Below are 17,663 nucleotides of genomic sequence, written 5' to 3'. Positions count from 1 at the left end.
TGGAGATGAAAAATGGAGTCCATTATTTTGCCCAAAAAGGCGTTAACCATTGAGATTGAGGCGCATTGCCCATGCCAAAAAGGCAACCAAAGTACTTGCGGGAAATAGCAGTCTCCTCCATTCCTGGACCGACAAACTATGTAGAAAGTCTTTTTGGTCAACAAAAGATGACGCTTCTAACAGGCTAGTAAGTAGTAATTCGACTTTTTGACCAAAAAAAAAGTAGTAATCCGACTGATACTTTTCTGACGTGGATGAGTGTGACTTCATAGTAGCCTTATCCGATCGACCCAGGCTAGGTCGGTTTTGTCCACTGTTGTTGCACACGGGATCTTCAGTGTCACTTTTTCAGTGACAATTCAATGCCACTTTTATATTTATGCCAAGTATTCTGTTTATTTAATTTGTCATATGCTATTTATTTAAATTTCTTCTATCATCACGTGATAAGTAAGATTGACACTGAATTTAGCATCCACTCGCTACATTAGTTCAGTAGTGATGCGTCACTGTGCAAAAAAGAGATTTTTATTATTCGATGGTGATGCGGTATTTGGGTCTATTATTCAATGGAATACCACCTTATATTCCTTTCATTTAATATCACCTTAGTCCAAAGAAGCAACTTTGCATTTGCGTAACATTTCTGCTGTAAGAAGATGTCCAAAAACTTGAAGGATTTAAAGGGTTCTTCTTCAAAGCCATCTTCAGTACAACATGGTTCTCGACCTCATGCAGGAGTACAAAAGTAGGGGAAGGATAACGTCTCACTTTCACATCATCCTTTGCATGCATATTCCCATCTGGGCAAAATGAAGCCAATTACTTTGACATCATCTTTCATCCATCTAGTCCTTTTACTTCGCAAACTCTCCAAAACAAGATCGGCTTATCCAAAATTGTCCCCAGGACCAAAGACGTTACCCATCATCGAAAACATGTTGGTGTATTTTAATAAAATCTTAATTTTTTCCTTGACCAAACCTTTACAAGGAGTTATAATAATTTATTTGGAAATTATTTGAATTATAATTGTGGGAGTTTCATTACAAGGAGTTATAATAATTTATTTGGGAGTTATGGGAATTATAATTATGGGAGTTACAATGCATTTTGAATGGAGTTATTTTACAATTATTTGAATTAGAGTTACAAATGAATTATTTGTTTCAAATGAGGAATTAATTGAGTCTTTATAACCCATTCAAATGTGGATTAATTTTTTAGGTTACAAATTCTACCAATTGACTACAATTTAATATGGAAAAACCGTTACACATTTTCAACCCCTTTTTCTTAAGGTTTTGTAGCCTATAAATAGTGAAATTCTTTGGAGAATTTGGGACACACACTTCTTTCAACAAAAGATCATTCTAAATACTATTTTCCTCACACTCATTTCTTTCTCCCTCATTCTATTTTCTTTGGGTAAAGTAAGATATTGGGAAGCTTCTGCTTCTTTTGGTTATGCAGATTAAAGGGAAACAACAACTATAGAGTTGAGTTGTTGTATTCTGGAGGCGGCGCGCTAGACCTTTTGCATCGGTTTAAAAAATACCGTAGGGGCGCGTATCGTCTTAAAGAGAGCGTTCAACGCGCCTCAGTCCTACCGAACTTTTTAGTAGCTGTCAATTCAAGGTGGTCGGATTGAAGATCAGAAGCTGTTCATCCAATAATTTTAAGATCTAGTTCACGCATCAACCCATGTCAAAATAACCTTTGATGGTACAAATTATTTGCATTTATTAATGCAATATTGAGGTATGAGATTTTGTGAATTTCTTTGTTAAATTTTTACCAAAGAAATTACTATTACTTATATGATTAATTTGGTCTAGAACCAACAATTTTAAGACGATAAACCTCTTCACATAAGATAAGGTTATCGTTGCATGTTTTGCTTCTAAATAATCAAATCATAAAACTAACATAATCCCGACGATTAGAATCTTACATGCTGTATAACATAATCGGGGCAAACTTTAATAAACAAGATATTTCATGTGAATGGTCATAATTATAGACTGAGACTAGAAAGGATAATATCCATTGATTTTATGTGCTTTGGAATCTGGTATCAATATTGTGTATGCGCCTATAAATAATTCGCAATATATGCCCATTCTACTTGCTCCTATTAAAAAAAAAACTTTATATTCAAAGTTTTTGAACTGGTTTTGAAATTGCTAAGTAATTTTAGATGTGTCTTGTTTATCTATGCACATGAAATCTAATGATGAAGTTTTAAGAATAAGTAATTGACTAAAGAATGCAATGCATTTTATAATTGCCCAATTGCATTCAAATTTAAAAATTTATTACTTTAATGTGCACGATCTCATAGTTTTGAAGTATGCCTTAAAGACTTGTATATGAGTATTTTCTCGGTTTCAGTTTTCAATGTGATTGCAAAAAAAAAAAAATATTGTTGTACAAAAGTACAAGTCTTATGACATTATAGTTCAAACAATTGTAAACCAGTAGGCTATCAACTTGAATTCAACTGCAGTCGAGATACACTAAATACAATGCATGAATAACTTGGAGTCAAGTTCAATTTTCAAGTTTATAGACAGCCTCATTTTAAACAATGATAATCTCAAAATATATGAATGACTTTGCAACTATTTAGTTGTTGAATGTGTCTGATTTAAAAAAAAAAGGGTCAAGTTTCTTGTTGATGTTAATGTGTGATTTGTACCCAATCAGATGGCTCTTATGCTTATGTACTACTTTGAGTGTATATCATTTTGAGTACCTAGAACACTATTTCTGCACTATCTTAACATATGAACTCCATGAGTAGTCTTGAATGAATAATTGTTAGAAATAATGGGGATATGTAATTACATGATAATATTGCATTCTTCAATTGAGTGCATGACTATGACATGTTGAAGAATAGCTTGTGTAATTTGAAATACTATGTAGATAAATATCTAAATAGTATCTGCAGAATTGAATGAATCATTTGTTAATGTTTTACTACTACGTGTTTATAAAACAAAATGTCAATGTTTTCTTTATGCTAATATTCGGTACTTTATTGGTTATCAATACAAATTTCATCTTTTATTAGATTGTTTTGTGCCATATACTCCCAATGATTTTGCACAAGGTAATGTCGCCTAAAATTGTAATTGTTACCTCTGTTTTCAGTCTTAAATTAGTGAGTACTATTTATAATTCCTTCTAGTTTGTTGAAAAAGTTTAAACTTTGGAGGTTGTTAATTTCTGTGATAGTTAAAAGCTACTGAACAGTACTCTAGGCACTTGATATGGATTGGTTATGATAAATAGTAGGGGTGTTTAAATCCAATGGCTAATATAGAACGTGACTTTTAAATGCTATATGCATTTACTTTACCATCTTGGTACAGACTTTGAAATTTGAATGTGAGATTATCTTGAGAATTATATTATGAGTTTCTTATTCCTTGGTTTAAGTGTACAGATTAGTGGTGACCAATAAATGATGCGTAATGCCAAGGTTTTAAAAACACGATGGTAATAGAAGTGGTGAAAAAAATAAGGGTGATATCATTTTATTACTCAATTTATGAGTATAACTTTTGGATCTATTTTGACTCTTATTTTGAGTTGTGCAAACTAGCACTCACTAAAAAGTATGATCTAATGTGAAGGTATTCGAAATATTTGGTATTTTTTGCAAAAGCAAAATTAACCATGAAGATTTGAGAATGGCTTCTAGTGCACTACTAGATTACTGCTCATTGAGATAAAATTGAAAAATTGAATATGAGCAAATATATGCCTATATTATTTGGCAAATATAAATGGATGAGAAATTTTCTCACCAAAGATTGGTTCAATATATCTGAACCACTAAGAGAGATTATTTTAAAATAAATTCGGGGATATTATATCTTTGCTATTTTATTGTGTAAAATCTCAAGCTTGAATCAAAGATATGATACATATAATGAGGAATGGGACTTGAAGCTAAAATTTTAAGTTGGAACCATCTATGAGGATACAACTACTTAGGGATTGGAGATCCCAAGAACTAGGTCAGAGACAAACGAATCATAGAATGGTTTGGGTGAAAAGCATGCATATATTATAAAGTTGTTAAATCCCTTCCCATGGTGTAGAGCATGCTCGTGACTCTATGACGAATGAAAGGTTAAGATTTGATATAAATCTTTTAATGAGTTCTATAGCCCTTTATGGGTCGAATACCTTAGTCATAGGCCGCTTCCTATGAGAATTTGGCTAATTCTCTAAAGCACTCATGAATCTGGGATAAAGCATAAGGCTGTAATGTGCTGGCTTAAGAAGCTTGTTAATTAATATCTTGAATATCATGTGTGTGACATAATCTTACATATCTTAAAGTAGTCTTAGTTTCAAAGCTATAGTCCACTTTGACTCTAATATGGAGATTATGGAAACACTAAAGGAAGGTTTCAAGGCAATGCCACATTCATTATGCATAATGTTCTCACTTTGTCCAAATCTTTATTCTTCTCAAATTTTATTAAAATAAGTGGGGGAATGTTAGTGTATTTTAATAAAATCTTAATTTTTTCCTTGACCAAATCTTTACAAGGAGTTATAATAATTTATTTGGAAATTATTTGAATTATAATTGTGGGAGTTTCATTACAAGGAGTTATAATAATTTATTTGGGAGTTATGGGAATTATAATTGTGGGAGTTACAATGCATTTTGAATGGAGTTATTTTACAATTATTTGAATTAGAGTTACAAATGAATTATTTGTTTCAAATGAGGAATTAATTGAGTCTTTATAACCCATTCAAATGTGGATTAATTTTTTAGGTTATAAATTCTACCAATTGACTACAATTTAATATGGAAAAACCGTTACACATTTTTAACCCCTTTTTCTTAAGGTTTTGTAGCCTATAAATAGTGAAATTCTTTGGAGAATTTGGGACACACACTTCTTTCAACAAAAGATCATTCTAAATACTATTTTCCTCACACTCATTTCTTTCTCCTTCATTCTATTTTCTTTGGGCAAAGTAAGATATTGGGAAGCTTCTGCTTCTCTTGGTTGTGCAGATCAAAGGGAAGCAACAACTATAGAGTTGAGTTGTTGTATTCTGGAGGCGGCGCGCTAGACCTTCTGCATCGGTTTAAAAAATACCGTAGGGGCGCGTATCGTCTTAAAGAGAGTGTTCAACGCGCCTCAGCCCTACCGAACTTTTTAGTAGCTGTCAATTCAAGGTGGTCGGATTGAAGATCAGAAGCTGTTCATCTAATAATTTTAAGATCTAGTTCGCGCATCTAACCCATGTCAAAATAACCTTTAATGGTACAAATTATTTGCATTTATTAATGCAATATTGAGGTATGAGATTTTGTGAATTTCTTTGTTAAATTTTTACCAAAAAAATTACTATTACTTATATGATTAATTTGGTCTAGAACCAACAAAACATACACCAGTCGTCAGGTTCACAACCACATCGAGCTCTCACAGACCTAGCCAAGGAACATGGACAGGTCATGCACTTGCAGCGTGGTGAGGTATCTACAGTTGTCATCTCGAGTGCCCAAATGGCCGGAGAGGCCCTGAAAACTCACGATGTTGCTCTAGCAAACCGTCCCAGAATTCTAGCCGCACAAACCATCACCTATAATTCCCAGGACGTTTCATTCTCTCCCTACGGGGGTTACTGGAGACAAATGCGTAAAATATGTGTCCTAGAGCTCCTCAGCCCTCAAAATGTTCGAGCAACGCAGGCCATTCGGGAGGATGAGGTTTGGAAAATGATCGGCTCCATCCAGTCATCCTGATCCAGGTTACTGCCGGTTAACCTCACTGACTTGGTCTTTGCCCTCACCAATGCGGTCACTTGTAGATCGGCTTTCGGCTCCAGATGCACGTACCAAGATCAGTTGCTACAGCTCATAAATGAGATAATAGAGGTGTCCAGTGGTTTTGACATTTCTGATTTGTTCCCCTCAAAGAAATTTCTCCATATCATTAGCGGGACAGTTTTCAAGATCAAAAAGCTTCAGTCCAAGCTCGACCCCATATTTGAAAGCATAATCCAGGAGCACAAAGAGGCAGATTCAGGGGAGGTAGATCTAGTAAACACTCTATTGAAGATCAGTGCAAGAGGAGGCCTTGATTTTCCCTTAACAGCCGAATGCATCAAAGCAGTCTTTGTGGTAAAAAAAAAAAAAAAAATATATATATATATATATATATATATATATATATTAATAAACTGGCCAACTCGCTAATGCTACTATAATAATAATAATAATACTACTAGTATACATGCTACTACTACGTAATTGTTGGTCGTCCATATATATAAACAAACTACTCCATATACAATCGGTATTAGTACCGTATACTATTTGAAATCCGCAGGGTACTTTAAGCGAACGACACTTTTTATCTAGAAAAAACGTTCTGCAATTTGATAACTTGATTGCAAATTACAGGACATGTTCGCAGCAAGAACTGATACGCGGCAGCAACAGTTCTGTGGGTAATGGCAGAGCTGATAAGAAATCCTAGCGTGATGGAAAGGGCACAAGCTGAAGTAAGAAAGGTGGTAAACGGAAAGAGCATGATTTTAAGGGACTGAATTATATGAAGGCGGTGATAAAAGAAACACTGAGGCTGCACCCACCAGTGCCCTTGCTACTTCCCAGAGAATGCAGGGAGCCTGGTGAAACTGGGGGCTATGACGTATCAGTCGGAACGAGAGTCTTGATCAATGGTTGGGCGATCAACAGGGATCCTGAGTTTTGGGAGGATCCTGAAAGTTTTAAGCCGGAGAGATTTCTGGATAATGGAATCGAGTTCGTGGAGTATCTACCATTTGGAGGAGGAAGAAGGATATGCCCTGGAATTGCATTTGGGGTGGCCTGCGTGGATCTTGCTCTGGCTCAACTGGTCTCCCACTTCGACTGGAAACTCCCCGGGGGAGCAAAACCAGAATCCCTCGACATGACTCGAGGACTTCGGTATTGAAGAATAGCTTCTTGTCTTTGGTTGCTATTCCTAGTATTCCATTTGAGTAGAGGCGTAGTTAGATTTTCCGTGTGTATTTGAGGTGCAATCGCAGCAGTAATTCATCGTCTAAATAATATCTCTTATTACGGGATGGGATGGTCACGGGACTAAATAATTACTGCACCAACTTAGAATTACTCCTGTTCACTGATGTATTTGCAATGAAGACATTTTAGTCTTCCATTCTCGCTCGCTGCAATTTCATGTTTGATTGTTTTCGAATTACTGTGTTAGCATTGCTTGCAAACACACAGACACGCTCGACTTTGGAGTTTGTTTGGCTGGCTGGCTTGCCACCGTAGTCTATTTAGCAACCACACGCACCCCCACCCGTCCTAATCGAATCACTAAATTCCATTTATTGATAATGAGGCTTGTCTCTTTTGGAAATGGTTCAGTACTGCAAACAATTTTAAGGGATAGTTTCACAAACCTCCCCTAGTATTTTTCATAATATCACTTAGCATCTCTAAACTTTTAGAAATATCACTCACCTTCCCAGTTACTCAAAAGTCAAAATCAACAAGGTACCAATTGACACTTTTCCCCTTAGTTTAGGCTTATTTTGGAAATATTTTTCAAATTTTTTTTTTTAAAAAAGAAGCTTGGCATATTTGTTTCATACTTTTCAAAAAAAAAAAAAAATAAATTAGGAACCTGTATGTTTAAAAGTGCAATATCATTATTGTTTTTTTTGCGTGAATCTACCTACCATATGGTTGTTCAAACTATTCACTTTAATTGTTTCATTGTTTTTCATATTACTGGAATGAGTCTACATTTTCCATAGTAGAAACTCTGATTTTTAATTATTTTTTGTTTGCCTAAAGAAACTTTTTGTTATAATCTTGCAATTAAAGCCGCAATTTCATTCCTGAAAATTGGAAGATATTAGTGAATTGTATGACTTCACTCTTAAACTTAAACAGGACACACTTATGCTTTCCAATGCTTATTATTGTATTTCAAAATTTGCTCATCAATGTTTCAATCTTTCTTTCACTTCCAACTTCTAATGTATGTAGTTTTAATGGTATAAATAAGTGCTTCTATTGCAACATGTGCTTGATAGCTGTTACTGCTGAATTTTGTTGCATCACACTGCGCAATTTTTTTAGTACTATTAAAGCCTCTATTCATCCTAATATGAATTTTGGTAGTGAATTAGCTAGTAAAAGAGAAAAAAAGTGAAATTTCGGAATGAAAATTGTTCATTCTACTTAATTGATTTTTTTAACCTTACTTTGTCTCATAAGGACTAAAATAGGAAGCTGAGTTTTTCTAGGAGTTTAGAGGTGTTAAATGATATTGATAAAAAAAAAAAAAAAAATCTCATGGAAAGTTTCCAATATTACCCATAATTTTAAAGTATCAACAATTGATCCGCTTACCTTTTAAATGTGCTTATTTGGTGGCCATAGGCACACAAATAGAAGAAAGTTCCGATATCTTTTTTCAAAAATTATTTAGCTTGCATTACAAACCTATTTTTCGATCATTCATTCATCTTCTCAACTATTTTTATATCTCACATATATCGCACTATAAAATGAAAAAGTATTATCATAATTATTCTAAAATAATATTTTATCCAAACATGCTCTCAGCTAATATTTGGATAGCAAAATATCACAAATACAATTTTTAATTAACTTTTTATCTTTATAATCATCTTTTCATTTCCCATTTCACATGTAGTATCACGTTATAAAAAGTGTCACCAACAGTGATTACTTCAAATAATCATCTATCTAAATTACTTCATTTTTGGGATTCTTGAATTCGGTACCATACTAAGAATAATGTTTTTTTTTTTTTGGGTGAGAGGGAGGGAAAAGGGGTTGGTGTCGCTAAGTTTAAAATGCAGCCCTCAAAACCAAAAAGTAGAATTAAAAAGCAGCAGAAAAGACCAAATACGACAAATACCTACCACCATGAATTATGTAAGGAGGGTAGCAGGAGCGCATGCCCGCTGAAAATTTGAATTTCATACAGACAGACAGCGCCAAAGCGGCAAAGCCTCGGCCGTCGCCAACCCATCCCCCGTTCCCATCTCAGAAAAGGCAGGAAAGAAAGAAGAGAAGGATCCTTTCCTCGGAAAACCAAAAAAAAAACAGATTCCATTCAAAAACATTACACACACTCGGTCACTCACTCCACACACACACACACACAGACAATCAAACCCCCAACAATGGGTTCATTGAAGCAGCAGCCATCCTCCCGCTACAACACTCCCTCCTCTTCCTTCCTTTCCTCCTCCTCCAGCCCCAGATCCTCCGCTAAATCCGACCCCTCTTCCTCCACTGACACCCTGTTCCTCGCTAGTAAGCATACTCCACCTTCCTCCTCACGGGCCCTCGTCAAGACCAAGAATGCCCGCGCCACCCACCACCACCACCACAACTTCACCTCTATGGTCAAGAAATTTATGGAAACAAAATCCTCCCACTCTTCTTCTTCCTCCAGAAAATTATCCCGCAAGGCTTCTGCTACCAACGAACCTCTCAAGCTGACAATTGCTGCGGAATTCCTAGCTGAGGATCTCAAAAAAAACCCCGCATCCGCCAAAAAGGCAACCCCTCTCTCTGCTCTCCAGAACAAGTTGTTCAAAGGGGGGAAGAGGAATAACGAGGAGAGCAAGATCTTGAACGAGAGGAAGGCCTTGACTGAGGTCAAAGGGAATACCAGAACTCTTGCCATGGTTTTGAGGAGTGAAAGGGAGCTCTTGAGTTTGAACAAAGACCAGGAAAATCAGATTTCTGAGCTTAAGCTCATGCTCGAGGACAAAAACAGAGAGGTATAACGGCAATCATTAATCTCTCTCTCCCTCTCTCTCTCTCTCTCTCTCTCAACTAGTACTAACTCCTTCGGATGATTTTCTATGTCTAGAGTCTGTGCACACAGTGGGAATTTTTGAATTAAAAAAATGTGATCTTTGCGGCAAATGGCTGAACTTTAGTTTGGTAAAGTTCTTAATACTGTTGGGTTGTGGTTAAATGCTACTCTGTTATGTGTTTCAGAACGAATGCCAGCCTTGTATGCTGTATCGTGAGTTTCACATGAAGTGGGAAACTTTTAGTAGTAGTATCAAGGAGTTTTGTCATCACTGCAAATTCTGAAGGTTCGGATAAACAAATGGGATTAAGATATGGGCTCTCCTGAAAAGTTAGAAATTGTCATTCATGAAATGATTATTGGATAAGTCAATCATAAAAGTAAAGACTTTCTACAGTTATTTTCATCAAACTGTTGGTACTTTATACCAAAAATTCGATCTTGCCTTTCTGAATTGACTATTGTAGATTAATACAGTTCTAGATTGGGACCCGACAACCACAGGCTATTCTTTTGTATTGATTTTGTTTCATATTGGGTGGTGGTGGTGGGGTGTTTAAACATTTTCAAGCTTTATTTCTTGACAGCTGAGTTCAAAATTGAGGATTTACGGGTGACCCATATCTGGGCATTTGTTACTAATGGCTAATTTTATAGGTTGAAAAGCTGAAGGATTTGTGCTTGAAGCAAAGGGAAGAGATAAAGTCCCTGAAAAGTGCGATTCTGTTTCCAGATGTGATGAACTCACAACTGCAGGAGCTCCTGGCTAAACAAGGTTCAGAACTAAAGGAGGCGAAACAACTTATCCCTGGTTTGCAGAGGCAGGTCACCTCTCTTACAGGGCAATTACAATGCCTTGCTGAGGGTCTCGCAGAGGTAAGACTCATATTCTTGTATGATTCAGGTTAGGCTGATGCTGCAGTATTGCTAATTTTACACAGCAATGTTTATGTGCCACGCGCAAAATGTAGAAAATAAGTGGGAAGAATTGTAATCTTATGAAAAGGAAAAGGTGCTTTGCTTTGGGATGAAAGTTCATATTACCAATATGGGAGGAAACTTTACAACTGTGCTTGTCTAAATGGAAAGAATTGCTTTGGGAAGCAACCTAAACTGCATATGTCCGGTAATCTAAGATTTACGACTATATGGTAGTTAATGATTATAAGTAACTAAATGACCTATCCAGATAAAGCCAACCCATATATTCAGTATGTTTCAGGATTTACTTTAGTTCTCATCCTTATGGGTGGTCCTTGCTAGTGTTATATTCTGGGTTTTGAGTGCTGCACTTGGCTTTATGAGTGTTAATTTAACACTCACTTGGTGATATGCACAGGTCAAGGCAGACAAGTGCTCAGTGAGGGGCTGCTTTGATAATCATAGCTCTCCAAGGACTCCAACATATGAGCATGAAGAGGCAACTAATTCCCTGGTTAGAACATCATTCCAAACAGATATATATATACACACATACATACATACATATATGAAACCAAGATTGATGATTGTGTTGACCAATTATCAGTTAACCAGTATACTTGTGCATCATCATTTGAGTGATCTATAAAATCTGATGGTAGTTCATTGCATGTTAATTTGTCTTGAGAGAGTTTAAAGTAATTCTATCTTGAGTCATGAAAGCAGAATATCTTGCACTATATGGTAAAGAGGATGTAGGGGGGATGTATATCACACTCTGAGCGCTGATGGTAGTAACATGCAACACTGTATCATTACATTCATTTTTCTTTCTTTTTATTCAACTGTACTACTGAAGTAGTTATGCCATCAATCTGCAATATGATCAGAAGTTCATTGCATTCATTTTTCCTTCTGTTTATTCAACTGTACTGCTGAAGTAGTTTTGCTATCTATCTCCAATATGATCGAGAGTTCAGCTTGTTCAACTTTGTAAAGGATTGTTCACACTTCAAATTCAGGATGTCTATTTTGAGTTATCTTTAACTTCTACCTATTCATGAAGCAGTTACTTTATATATTCTGCAATATGATCAGGAGTTCAGTTCTGGTGATCATACAGCACCCGGCAGTCCAGATGACATGTTTCTCAAAGATCTGAATCCCTGCCTAACTCCCTACTACAAAACAAAGTCCATGGTAAGTACATTAGCAGATATTAAAATCTTCTGGCACTTGTTGTATCTGGTATTAGCACATATATCCCTTCGGAGTGAGTAAAACATGTTATACTATCTGAACAAATAAGTATACTTTCTACAGGAGTTTGAGAAGCTTGACTTCCCAGATGATGAAGGTTTGTTTAGAAAGAATTTGAAAATTGGCCATGAGTTTGGCTTCAATTCTTGCACACAAAAATTATCAAAGAGTTCAGACTGTTGCCAATGTTCAAAGACATCAAGCACTTCTGTCCCTGCAGCACGTAGATCTGATGAAAGCAAGCGTAACTGTGGCAAGCAGATGCATCATAAACTTTTCTGAAGCATGAAAGATTCTGCTCATCTTAGACACCACCATCATCCTTCCGATGCTGCCAATGAGTTCTATCTTGTCAGAGTTCAGATTCTTGCCTTAAAGACAGGAAGCAGTTCGCTTCATGCACATGGGAACTGATGAAAGGAAGTGCAACCATGGGAAATGGATGCATCATACACTTTTTGAAGCATGAATAATACTTCACCATTTTACATTTTATCATTGTCCTTCCAGCAATGCCAATGTGTTGTTTATCTTTATGTTCTTAGATGTGCTGGCACTAGTTTATCCTATTTGAGTAACAGATTTATTTCTTCAAACTTATAAAGTCAAATATGCTCATAAATTCTAAAATTGCAAGCTTGCTTTATGTCTGCAAACAAAAAGTGACCTATATTACCAAAAATTTTCGTAATCTGAAGGTACTTTACTTAGTAGGTATCTGAACCTTCAACTACACCCCCTCCCGCACCCCAACAATAAAAAAAAGAAAATAAAGTTCAAGTATGATGTTACCTCGACGGTACTAAAGATAGAAATGAGCTCATCATCAGCTTAAAATGTGGGTTCTGGGAACAGTAATGATTTTGATATCATTCCTGCAGCTGGAAGCTCACTTGGCAAATTTTCTCTTAAAAATGTTTGTGTTGACCCTCCGTTTCACGGATATGCATCTCGAATTCCAGTTTAAGTTATGGATGATTGGTGGAGGACATGAATTTAGAAGAAAGACATCATAGGCAAGTTTTAGGTTGAGGTTGTGATTGCTTGCTTTTTCCCGTTTTGTCATTAGTCATGGAAATTCTGTCCTAAGTTGGAATTAAAGAATATAATTAACTGAAAGCAAGAATAATTACTTCCCAGGTGATTTAGAATGGCCAAAAGAGATCCTCAAGCCAAGGTGCAAGTGAAGATCTATGATCTTAGAAGGAACAACCAAAAAATAATTGTACTACAAATCGCCACCTTTTATTTGAATTTGGACGTAATTAGTTCTTTAGTTTTCAACAATTTGCATTCTTTTCATTTGGTACATATTGACATGAGCTATAGGCAGCAGTTCTTGATAAATCGTCTTTAGTTCCTCAAGGTGCTTCACCTTTAAGCGCCATCCTGACAACCTGAAAAATAACTGCCAAGAAAAAGAAAATGTTTAAACAAAATAACTGCTGGACAGAATGCATATCAGACTAGAAAAAGCAAACACAACTGCAGAAAACTCATTAGCTTTTCAATTTGGGAAGTGTTGGCAGAAAGTTTTAGATTAGAACTAGCAAAATGCCAAAAAACTGCGGCAAAAATAAAGCGAGATCTGAATCTTCAGTATCTCCTAAGTAACTACTGAAGCAGCCACTATCAAAACAAAGACATGACACTTGACAGGAGAGACACTGGAGTTGAGAGGAAAAGGACTAACAAGTTCATGCGAAGTCAGGAGCCAGATCCACAGTGGCAAAAGAAAAAGAGAAGCAACTCACGTTAAGAGCAGCATAAGTAAGTTGCAAATTAAGTTGAGATTAATCAACATAGAATATCGTCCAACAACCCCTTCACCCACCCCAATAACCACAAGAAAGCAATTGATTAGAATGAAAACTTAGGCAAGCGCATGTCATGACATCTTCATTCGTAAAAGAGAAGTATATTAAGGATAACGCCAATGATCAGCAAAAACCCAATCAAGGATATTGCCTTGCCATGTTTTTTCCAGCATGCTAGATTCAATGCCAAGAAACTTTTTAGGTATTATATCCGGCTCCCTGTTAATTGGCTTTTAAATTCCAATAAACTGTATGACATGTGGTATATTTTTCAGCATGCTAGTTGTGATGGATTAGGAATGGTAATATTAAGTATTAAACGACTCTAAGAGCATGTAACTATCAGACCATACCACACATCAAAATGTAGCATTATTGCTGCATAGGCCGACAAGCATCAATTTAAGGGGAAATATGCGTAGATATACACATGTCAAAAGGATCACTACGCTACATAGTAAACAAGCCGAAGACGAGGGAAGTCAATTACATGATCCAACGACCAAAACAGCAAAGAGCAAGAGGACAATGTGTGCAGGTTCAAATGCTTTCTTGCTGGAAAAAGTGAGTCCTCTACGGGTTATGTTCTTCTCAAACTTTGCGATCTTCCGCTCAGACAGGCGTTTGGATGTTGTCTGCAAGAAATCCATCGAACCGTTATTTTTTGGCATGTTTACGAGCAAAACAATTCAAGCCAGGCCCTTTTAGCCCATTTTCTCACTTGCATGCATTGATGGCCAATGGAACTAATAGACAAAATCCCAGTCAACGAGCGGTGAGCCTGGTTAATGATCTAATTAATGTTCACTGATTCTATATCTTCACCTTCCTGATAAACCAAAACACGAACAAATATAATGTTGAGGAAAAAAAAAGCGAGAAATCCAGATGAGGAATATAATTATTGGAGGCTGGTGAGACCGCAACTAATGTTTTGAAAAAAAAAATGATAGGCTAAACGCCCTGGATTCTGGGGAAGCCATCCCCAGAGAGAGCTGTATCTATGTGCGTAAAACCTCATTTGCTTAAGTCGCCTACTAAAGGAAAGATGGTACTCATTGAAGAAGAAAAAAAAAGATTTGGGGAAAAGGATCGTGCTCAGCCAATTGATAAAATGAAAAAGTTTAACGAGGGTGGCTGGCTAATGATTCATGAAAAATGGTTGCCTGCATGATATGCAATTAAAAAGAAAAAGTTATGCACCAAAAAACAAATTGGAGAACATAGGGACAAAGTTGATACATGTATAGACAGGGACAAGGGGAGAAGCGTTACCATGTTGTGGGGTTTTGAAGCTGCTTCTGCTACTGCTCTAGTGGTTGACGGTGCAGGAGGAGGAGGAGGAGGAAGTAACGTATGTCTTCTTGTTGGGATTTGGATAATGAGGCAGGCAGACAAGACAAGAAGGGAAACGAAACGAAAAGGTTGAATCACAAAGAAATCCCGATAAAGTTTGATGTATTTCGCAGTTTACCATCTAACATTTTATTTTTTTCACTTTTTCCCCCCCATCAGTCTACATCAACAAATGGACCTTTAAACATTATAGTTGAAGAAAATACCCCTATTTTAATCATTAAAATTTCTGATAAAAATGGCCCTCTTAATGTTGTATGAAGAGACAACCCCAAAAGTTCTCTAGTACGTTTTGAGCATTATCACATCAAGCAAATTTCTCCCCTTCATACGCAACATTTGCAGCTAAAATAGAAAAAAAAAAGTTCTAAGTTTCTTCAAATTCGTTTCCTGACTGTTCCTTTAGATGTTGTTTACTACACCATGTGAAAGAACCAATTCAAAAAACCTACGAACGTGGCAAAATAACATTCTTCAGAAGATTTTGTACATCAAAAAATTTCGAAAGGAGATTTATTAGATATCCAAATTATAAGGTTTAATTTTTACAATAGATTAATTATAGTTTTACACTTTTTAGAAAAATAATTTGAAATGCGAAAATCCTTTTATCTGGAATCGTCATGCATGGGATTATTTCATGGATAAACCCAAAACTTTGTGATAAAGGAAGAAAAATATGTACTATATTTGACCTGACCCTATGGGTATTTATGTCTATCCATAATTTTTTTAGGGATACCATTGTCTTTTTGATATCAACAATTAGTACCATTATTAAATGTTTGTTCTGACCACAAGTCAAGGGGATAAAGTGAAAAGATAAAACTTTAGTGGATAAACCGTAAAACATACCAAACCTTGAGGGGACTTCTTGTAATTAACCCGAAACGAAACGGAAAGAAACAGCCGTGAAACCCCTACTCCCCCTTTGGCCCTTTTTTTTTTTTGGGACAGTTTTGTATTCTAAGTTGTTGTTCAAGAATGAGTGTGTGTGTGTGTGTACACTGTACATACGCATATCCTTCTAGGTAATGACGCACAAATTAAGGTAAGACTGCCCCACACTAGCACTTGCCATATATTGAACCCCGACCCCACTAAGTATTCCAGTTTCTATGCTAACATATGCTAAGACTCCTAAGCTTGACGTTTTAGGTCAACCTATTTTTCTTCCACAGACCCCGCCCCCACCCCACAAAAAACTCATGAAAAAAAAAAAAGAGAAAAAAGGCGTTTCTTACAATTGAGTATGAATACTATTTACAATTCAGTTATAAACTTAATTTGACAAAGAAACTATGCAGGAGTAGTGAAGATTCAAATGCTTTGCTGATTCTGCTTTTCCAATGTACTTGTTAAACTTTGCCTAATCTATTGCTGTTATGGAAGAATTAAGGAATCTGTAATTCTGTTTGACTACAAACAAACAGACAAAGTAAGGCTAGCCAGTATACAATTTGCTTAATACGACAGAAAAACCTTTCAAGTCCTCCGTAAAACTCACACAAGGATCAGTGTGATAGTACACCTGTATGTAAAGCTGTCAATTTTTCATATACATATATATATATATATATATATATATATATATATATATATATATGGATTAATTTTTTCTACACTGACAGTGTACACATTATCAACGTTGGATGAATGATAATTATACAAAATTTAAATTTGAAATTCAATTTTTGCACGCATGTCATGAATCAAACGGTGATAATGTATACACTGTCAATGTATATAAGATTTACTATATATAAATTTGGCCAAACTACACAAACACGTAAATGACCTTCAAATCTTTAGATAATTAATTGAAAAACGGCTTTTCTTGTTCTATTGGTTGCATAGAAGTGCCACTATCGGATGGCTTTGAATTTGACACTTGAGATTAGAAAATTTGTCGTGCATTGTTCAAGCTACTGGCATAACAAATTGACTTCACTTGATCGCTAGTTTGTGCTCTATAGTTTGAGAGGGCAATATCAGAAACCTCTTCTTCTGAGATTTCTCTTAATATTTACTTCTGAGATTTTAAAAATATTATTTACCGTCCTTAATTTTGCTATTTATATGACAAAATCTTGAAAAAACTCTAAACTACATTTTTGCTCTTTTAAATGCTACAACCACATCACAAAAGCTATAGCTTCTAAAAATATAAGTTAAAAATGGTACTTATAAAGAAGTGCATTAACACCAGTTCGGCTTTACGCGATCAAAACCAATTCTTTATGGATCCTACTTTTATCCAACCTCTTCTCAATGGTTTGTTGGGGACACGTGGAGGTCAACTTACTATGCATAAATAGTTGAATAGGCCATATTTTCGTCTTTCGATGCTCTCACTTTGGCTCGAGAAAGAAGTTTGATCTATTTTGCCGAGAAGGTCTACGGTTCGAGTCCGTATAGCCCTATAATTTAATTGTGATAAAAA

The 17,663-nt window shown here is 35.8% G+C and overlaps 1 protein-coding gene, 1 long non-coding RNA gene and 1 pseudogene across 5 annotated transcripts; 2 read left to right on the top strand and 1 right to left on the bottom strand.

Annotated features, from left to right (window-relative positions):
• Positions 1 to 5,500: 5,500 nt before the first annotated feature.
• Positions 5,501 to 6,986, top strand: LOC113708998 (premnaspirodiene oxygenase-like; annotated as a pseudogene).
• Positions 6,987 to 9,029: 2,043 nt separating this feature from the next.
• On the top strand, positions 9,030 to 12,669 carry LOC113707945 (uncharacterized). Of its 4 annotated transcripts, none has more exons than XR_011820906.1 (6): positions 9,030 to 9,828; positions 10,524 to 10,742; positions 11,206 to 11,301; positions 11,857 to 11,987; positions 12,111 to 12,144; positions 12,268 to 12,669. XR_011820906.1 is itself a non-coding variant. In XM_072064340.1 (6 exons), exons 1-6 carry the CDS (start codon positions 9,223 to 9,225, stop codon positions 12,327 to 12,329), a joined length of 1,119 nt encoding a protein of 372 aa, XP_071920441.1. In that variant the 5' UTR covers positions 9,030 to 9,222; the 3' UTR covers positions 12,330 to 12,669. The 4 variants fall into 4 exon arrangements, 3 of the variants coding, with proteins under 3 accessions (XP_071920441.1, XP_027086155.1, XP_071920442.1); XM_072064340.1 differs by having other exon boundaries at positions 11,886 to 11,987; XM_027230354.2 differs by having other exon boundaries at positions 11,886 to 11,987; positions 12,111 to 12,669.
• Positions 12,670 to 13,270: 601 nt separating this feature from the next.
• On the bottom strand, positions 13,271 to 15,230 carry LOC113707990 (uncharacterized). Its single transcript, XR_003452387.2, has 3 exons — positions 15,140 to 15,230; positions 14,355 to 14,499; positions 13,271 to 13,455 (listed from the first exon to the last, which is right to left on the bottom strand). It is a non-coding gene; the product is annotated as an uncharacterized lncRNA (long non-coding RNA).
• Positions 15,231 to 17,663: the final 2,433 nt, after the last annotated feature.

This window comes from Coffea arabica, chromosome 9c (genome assembly GCF_036785885.1).
Source record: "Coffea arabica cultivar ET-39 chromosome 9c, Coffea Arabica ET-39 HiFi, whole genome shotgun sequence".
Lineage (NCBI taxonomy): Eukaryota > Viridiplantae > Streptophyta > Magnoliopsida > Gentianales > Rubiaceae > Coffea > Coffea arabica.
The sequence above is the reverse complement of the archived record's forward strand: the minus strand, read 5'-3'. Positions and strand labels throughout refer to the sequence as shown.

Excerpts from the sequence above, each read along its gene's own strand:
- LOC113707945 (XM_027230354.2), top strand. The coding sequence starts at position 9,223 with ATGGGTTCATTGAAGCAGCAGCCATCCTCCCGCTACAACACTCCCTCC. Across the intron at positions 9,829-10,523 it reads TCGAGGACAAAAACAGAGAG|GTTGAAAAGCTGAAGGATTT; the intron begins GTATAACGGCAA and ends CTAATTTTATAG. Across the intron at positions 10,743-11,205 it reads TTGCTGAGGGTCTCGCAGAG|GTCAAGGCAGACAAGTGCTC; the intron begins GTAAGACTCATA and ends TGATATGCACAG.